The following is a 7,811-nucleotide window of genomic DNA, read 5'->3' on the forward strand; positions in this document are numbered from 1 at the left end:
CAGATCAAACGAGGCAGAAAGAAGGCTCAGAGGAGGCTTTCCCAGCCCATCAGGGCTTGCTGGCGATGCAAATTCCTTTTATAATTAAAAGAGACATCGTGGTCAGTAGAAAACAGGAATGGGAACAAACGAGGCTAACTTGTTGGCCCGATCTCCTCGGTCCTTCCTCAATGGCACGTTATCCCCGCGCTGCTGGACGGTGTGACCAAGGTTCTCAAATCTTTGCAAGGCCAGCAACCAACACAGATATGGCTTTGGATATACGGACAGAGGCCAATGCCTTATCTCTTCATGAAATACCTGAAGAAAACTTTGGGTGGAAACTTGGTGCAGCTAATTATGTAACTCTATTAAAATGTAATTTTTTTTAAGAAAATAGGAATAACATTATAGTTGCTACCAACAAATAATGAAAACTGATTTGAGAAAGATCAATTAGAGGAACTGGGGGGAGGGGGGAGAGGGATCAAAGTGGAGATTTCACTTTTCTACTCTCCTTGGAGATTTTTTGCGAAACCAAAATGTTTGTTTTGTGTTTTTTGCTTTTTTTTGTTGTTAAAAACCAAAATGTTACAAGTTTTTCCTAGTAACTTTTTAAAGGGAAAATTTAAAAAGGACTTTCAGGGAAATGAGCTGTGTTCCCATTCAGATTAATACTGGACCAACAATGGATCAAATACATGTGAAGTGTTTAGCACAGTGCCTGGCATATACTAGGCCAGAGGTGGGGAATCTGCAGCCTCGAGGTCACATGTGGCCCTCTAGGTCCTCAAGTGCGACCCTTTGACTGAATCCAAACTTCACAGAACAAATCCTTTTATTAAGGGTAGCAACTAGGGGCTATAATATATGTTTATTCCTCCCCCATGGAAGGCAATCTCAGATGGTAGGCTCTCAAGGAGGGAGGGGGAACTGAAAAAAATTCTTCTGCTTTGAGTTGAGTCTTGAAGGAAGTCAGGGAAGCCAGGAAGTGGGGTCCCTGGGTGTTTCTAATTCTGTTTTCCAGCCTACAAATTACTTATTTGTACATAGAGTCCTTCCAGTAGAACGTAAGCTCCTTGAGAGTAGGGATTGTATCATTTTTGTCTTGGTCTCCCTGGAACTTAGTATAGTGTCTTCAACATTGGTATAATGATCTCTCAATGAGGGAACCTTTCCCTTCTCAACCCCCCTACCCCCATGCAGAATGACATCTTCTAATCTTTGAGAGCTGCCTGGGGTCATTGAGGCATTGAAGGACTTGTTTAATGTAACACCAGTAGTCTGAGTCGGAGATAGGACATGAACCTAGGTCTTCCAGATTTTGAGGCCACTATGCCAAGATGCCTTGAATATGGTAGACGCTTGATAAATGTCTATTGAACTAAATTAAAATGTCCATCTGTAAGAAGGTCTATTTGGGCTGGTTTTTCTGAGTTCTTTCTTCCCCCTCCAGCTGTTATGTTCATGACAACAACAATTCCACTGAAGTCTCACTTTGATCCCTCATCATGCCATGGAGGGGACCATGAGTTCTCAAAAGCGATGGCCAGAAAAGAACAAGCTCTCGTCTTTCTAGAGGATCACAGATTTAGAATTGGAAGGGACCTTGGGAACCTAAGGCCTGGAGAGCTTAAGGGACTTGTTCAAGGTCACCAAGAAAGTAAATGGCAGAGCCAAAATTTGAACCCAGGGCCGCTGATTCTAAATACAGCATACTTTCCTCTGAAACATGGTGCCACTGATTTCTGCCAAGCTCAAAAGGGTTTGAACAGAGATGAAAAAAATATATGTATGCATATACATATGCACGCACACATGTATATATTTATATACATGCTTAGACATAGACACATATATCCACATGTGTACATATATACATACATGCATATATACACAGAGATACATACATATACACTCAGATGCATGCTGGTTAGGTTACATCAAGAGTACCACAATGGCACAAATGCTATAGATAGATACATTGGCCAAATAGTGATTAAAACCAAGTGGATGAAGAGTGCCCATTGTCCAGAGTACAGACTGGGATATCCAGATGAATGGACGACATGTAGAACTCATTCATCAGAATATTTGGGTATGTATGTGTGTGCGTGTGTATGTGTGTGTGTGTGTGTGTGTGTATTTATGATTTTCAACAGACACTGTAGGAGGAAAATGAGTTAGGCTGACTATTGAACAGAAGGAGAATGAGTTGAACCGCTTTAGGAAAATTGCAAAGTCCTTTTAATGAACCCCTAACTTCTTCCTGAAACAAAGGCCTGTCTTTTTCATACTCATCTTTTATTGATATTGTGCTGTGTCATGTCATGTCACCATATCACAGCTGCCAAGGAATTGAAGTTGAGGGTATAGTTGAGAGGTGTAGTATGTGTGAATGGGTAGCCCATTGCTAAGAAAGAATTTAGTTGGGCAAGTGGAGGAAAGATGTTCTTAAAGAAATGATTGAAAAAGAAGGTAGACTGATTACGTGGTGAGCATGAGGGCTCACTGCTGGACAGTACATGTGTTCCATTGGTATGCTCATGACATCCAGAGGATGGGGGGAGGGCCCCAGCACATTAAGTGGAGCCCTGATGTGGATTTGGGGGAGGCCATGGACGAGAGAGGAACACAGCATGAGAAGGCATGGATAGGTTGAGATTTGTACCATTGGAGGGAATACCACCCCCACTCCCCCACTGATGAGAACACAGACCTATTTGAATATCTGAGTAATGGCATTTTGAATGGGAAGATAAGAGCCTTGTGTTATTGTGGTAATAATGAAAACTTCCCAGGTGCAGTGATGATAATCTGTAATACTAAAGTGATTAGAGACCATAAACCATGGGAAGCATTTACTCAAATGAACATTATAGTCTCCAGAGTCCTCTGAATCTGTTTTGCCCTTTCAGTTTAAACGCAACAGCCCTTCCCAGTCCAATCCAAGATAGACCAAGGGCCCCCTTATTATGTATGGGTGAGCATCTCAAGCAGTGTACCAGAACAAGCAATGGAAAGAGACTTGAGTCAGACAACCTGGATTCAAATCCTGCCTGTTGCATGGTATTGTTATTGTTCAGTCATTTCAGTCATGTCTGACTCTCTGTGACCCCATTTGGGGTTTTCTTGGCAAAGACACTGGAGTGGTCCTCCAATTCCTTCTCCGGCTCATTTTACAGATGAGGAAACTGAGGCAAACAGAGTTAAGTGACTTGCCCAAGGTCATACAGCTAGTAAGTGTTTGAGGCCAGACTTGAACTCAGAACATGGGTCTTCCTGACTCCAGGCCCAGCACAATATCCCCTGAGCCACGTGTTGTATATGTGACCTACATCATCTTAGGCAATTTTATCTTCTTGAACCTCAGTTTCCTCTCTTGCCTGTTGCAGATTAAATAAGCCAAGTATGTAGAGATAGTTCTCTACAAAGAGTAAATTAACAAATTTCAGATTCTCTTTACTAGCCTAGGAAGAAAAAAAAAAGTTAGTAGTTACCGGAGGAGCATAATGACCCTGAGAGACGGCAAGAAAAGAAACCAGAGGGAAGGCTAACCCAAAGGGAAGCCAGCTGCAGGCCAGACTAGATGAGCAGCTACCATTGGAGGGGCCCAGGGAGCCTCGGAAGCATGTTATATCCTTTGAAGGAAAGTTTTCTAGGGCCATTTTATCCAAGCAAAATGCAGGAATCACAGTAACTCACCTGCCAGCTTCATTGTCAAACTTCATTGGAATCGCTGGTGACTCACACATGCTGTGAAATCATGTCACTCTTTTTTTTTTAATATCATTACAAATCATGTGCTACCAAGCTTTGTGCTCCTTGATCCAGGAGGGCTTAGCACCTTTACCAATTCCATTACTTTAATGAGCCCCAGAATGAAATCCATTCAGAACCTTGGCTTGCCATGTACTTCATCATGCAGTACTTCATAATAATCTCTAGAAGGGCAGAAGACTAATTCTGGAGGGTTGAGTGGGACTCTGAAAACTCCTATCACCTGATAACATAGGTGAGTTGAATACTCAGTGACAGCCAGGAAAGAAATGAAGGTGGGGGGCAGCAGGGGGCTGGAAATATAAATAGACCATTGCTGAAATTTAATTAGAGACAGCAAATGTTAATAATAAATTCAATTAATTTTGTCCTTCGATGCAGGGGAAGAGACAGGATAATAACTCATTGAAAATGCCTCAATTAGCAGCCTTCTTTCCTGAAGAGTGATTTATGCCAATAATGGACTAGCAGAGTTCTCATAAGATTGCTCCAAATCATCTTTTCTTTGAAAAAAAAATAATCATTTCCAAGGACACGTTTCGAGAGATACAGCAAATTATTCTTTAGAAAATTCTATTTATTATTCTTGCACATTTACTTGCTAATTGTTTGTAACTTCTTTTTGAAACCAAAATAGGTTATAAACACCTGAGCCATCACTTCTGAGACCAAACTTGAGGCAAAGTGAGTCTTCTTTCTGAATCTTGCACATGCTTTTTGAAGGTCAGTTAATTGCTACACTCCTGAATTTCAGAGGCATTCCACCCTCTTCCCCACCCCAGTTCAAGGGGGTGATTGGTCTTAACTTCTACAGTGTTGTTACAGAAGAAGAAATAAAAGCTATGAACCAGCCACCAATGGGTTTTAAGCATCCCTGATTGACCACATCAATTTAAAGAGTTTTTTTTTAAAGAGTGAAGCATAAACACAAAAATGAAGAGGTTCTTGTGAAAAAAGAAGTTTTTCTTTAACTAGACCTGTGGTCTGAAATACATATTAATGTCTAGGATGCAGTTTGATTCTGATTCCTAATAGCTTAAGTAAGACCTTTCGAAGAGAAAGGATGCTCTGGAAGCAATCCCAGTATTTTGAGAGCATTTCACACAGTTTATAAAGGCTGGTTTAGACGACAAAGTTAGGCTCCAAAGATCAGTCTTTCAATGGCCCCAAGGCACATGCACGGGTATTAAATAATTCAGGCATAATTGTTACTTACATGAGAACCGGAAAGGTCTCGCTCCCAAGCCACATTGTCGCACCCCTTCCCCGTGGAAAAGCCCGTACTGGAGCTCCCCAGTAAACTTCTCAAGCTCTTGTCCAGAAGCATTGACAAGCAGGGCTCCGGTCTTGCAAAGGATCTTGGCTTTGACCCACAGCTGGGTTCCTAAGGCTGTTATGACTCCAAAAGAACACGCAAAGCTGAGGATGCCAGCAGTGCAAAAGATGACCTTCTTCTGTTGGCTGGGCATGATTGGCAGCCAGGGAAAGCTTCAGAGAAAAGACAGCCTGGAGAAAGGGCACCGTGCAACTCCTCTGACTCCCATCATTGAGTCTGCACAACTGAACGCTTAGCTTTGCAGTCCACGGGAATCCTCTCTTGATTAGTTTCCTTGCATGCCAGTATTCAGAACATTCCTCATCTCAGACTCTTCTCCCCAGCTCTATTTCTTCTTGCCCTTCAGTTTGGGAACTTTGAATAAAGGCTCATCTGTAAAATACGACTTTGAAGAGTCTTCTTCTCCTCCTCCTCCTCCTCCTCCTCCTCCGTGTTACTTGGTAACAAAGGTTGAAGATAACAGATGGAGCCCTCTTTGTAATTTGATGAATGCCTCCTCTTTTCTCACCCGCTTTTGTCTGATTGGATGAGTTGAAACCTCTAGAAACAAGGTTGGCTCTTCTAAGTTATCAGCAACTTGAGAAGTTTTTTTTTTCTTTAATACAGGTTTAATTGAGGAAAAGACAAGAATAAAGGGGGCTATAGAACACACATACATTTTCTTTCCTATTTGTAGATATAAAGTCTTACCTATTCAGACTGCTCAAAGATTTTCATAGGCACACAGCAGGAACTGTGAATCAGGCAACTAGCTTAATTTGCAAGAGGTAACTCGGGATGATGACAATAGGATTGGACTTGAAATAAGAACGAAATTTGTACCCCATTCTGCTACTTCCTAAGGGGAAGTCTTGGAGTCAGTTAACTCCTTTGAGCCTCAGTTTCTCTCTCTGTGTAATGGGGAACAAGAATACTTGCACAGCCTATCTCACACAATTTTGAGGGCAGATCAAATGGGACTTTTGTCAACCACCTATTATAATTATGAAGATCAGTAACATGAAGAGGAAAGCATCCTGGATTTGGCTTAAAGCATGGAGCATTGATTCCTAGCTTTATCGGTTACTGTTGTATGATTTCTGTCAAGTCACTTAATATCTGGATCTCTGTAAAGGAAGAGGGCCTTGGACTATATCACCTCTAAGATCTCTTCCAGTTTGAAATCTATTATTTTGTGAGTCCCAGCCAAATCTCTAGATCTGGTAACTTCCCCTTCCTAGACTTCTAAGGGGAATGGCTGAAGGACACTTGGTTCAGTGGCCAAGTTTTCATAGCTTATAGTTCCTTGCCAAGGATTGTGACAAGACACACTTTCCTCTGTATTATCTGATTACTCGAGGTTAAAAATCAAGGGTTTCTATATGTAAGTATGCCTGAATTCTCTTTCGCTGGAAATTTTCCTCCTTCCCGGCTCCAGATCCCTTGAGGCAGGGAGGCCAGTGAAGTACACCTTGCCAGTCAGCAGATCATTGGGAAACCTGCCCATTACAGGACTTGTCTGGGTCTCTTGTTAAGATCTAAAAGGGCTTTGCAGAAAAAATTAGACAAGCTAGTCCATTCTGAAAGCAACTGGCTCTTTTATTGGAGCTGTTTAAGGAAGATTCCCTGAAGAGAAATCCATGAGGGTTAACCGCAGGCACTCAAAGAAGGTAGGGAAGGGGATCAACAACAAGAGAAGGTGCTAGGGTGGCCCAGTGAGCCCCTCCATATCCTGGGGCCAGGAATGAGCCCTCCAAACAAGGGCAGCCTCGCAGGGGAGTGAAGACTAGTAATTCCAAAGTGAAACTAAGAAGGGACAGAAAGGGATGTTACTAGAGAACCTGGGGCATAATGGTCTTCATGTCATGATAGGGAGAGGGGGTCCATGTTTAAGGACCGTTTTAAGGTCAGTACAGCTTTTGGATCTTCATGAGTGTAACCACCATCACTATCATCATTATCAGCAGCAACAGCAGCATCATGGCCACCATTTATATATAGCACCTACCATGTGTCAGGCACCAAGTTAGACTTTATGTAAATATTACCTAATATGATCCTCACAACTACCCTAGGAGGTTAGTAAGTACTTATTACTATAATTTATAATAATATAATATTCTTTTATAATATTATATTTTATAATATTTTATATTATATTAAATATTTATATATTAAATAAAATATTAAATATTTTATAATAATATTATATTCTTTTATATTATTATAAATTATCCCCATTTTACAGATGAGGATGAGGCAAACACAGGTTAAGTGATTTGCCCACGGTCAAACAGCCTCACATAAGTGTCTGAAGCTGGATCTGAACTTAGGTCTTCCTGAATCCAGGCCCAGAACTTACTCCACTGAGCCAGCCAGCTGTTTTGATTGGTCCAGGATCAGAGACAGTCAGTTGGTTTTTTATGGAGGGGAAGAATCTTACTGAGGAGAGGCAGGGAGCTACTGAGGTTTTCTACTCTGGCATGTTCCAAGGATGGGCGTGGGATAGGAGGTTGGCAGAGAAGAGTCAGGGTAGAAGGGAAGGGGGTATTGGGTATGAGGAGGGGATATGACCAACGTGGACAAAAAAAAAAGACAAGGCCAGAAAAAAGAAGGTTCTCTGACCCACTGTATAGAGATAGCAGAGTTCAAACTTCAGATTGCCATTTCCAATAAGAATCTTCGTTTATGTGGAGAATTTTCTTGTTGTAGGCTGATAAAAAAAAAAGTCCCCTTC

At 41.6% G+C, this 7,811-nt stretch overlaps 1 protein-coding gene across 2 annotated transcripts in view; it reads right to left on the reverse strand.

The window, feature by feature from the left end:
* CLRN1 (clarin 1) overlaps positions 1-5,228 on the reverse strand; it is a 44,096-nt gene extending 38,868 nt beyond the window's left edge. For both annotated transcript variants that reach the window (XM_027875703.1, XM_027875702.1), the window contains exon 1: positions 4,976-5,228. In XM_027875703.1, the coding sequence (XP_027731504.1) occupies positions 4,976-5,228 (253 nt within the window). The remainder of the gene's footprint in view (positions 1-4,975) is intronic.
* Positions 5,229-7,811: the final 2,583 nt, after the last annotated feature.

The sequence above is a fragment of the Vombatus ursinus genome, unplaced genomic scaffold, assembly GCF_900497805.2.
Source record: "Vombatus ursinus unplaced genomic scaffold, bare-nosed wombat genome assembly UNPS02014810.1, whole genome shotgun sequence".
Taxonomy (NCBI): domain Eukaryota; kingdom Metazoa; phylum Chordata; class Mammalia; order Diprotodontia; family Vombatidae; genus Vombatus; species Vombatus ursinus.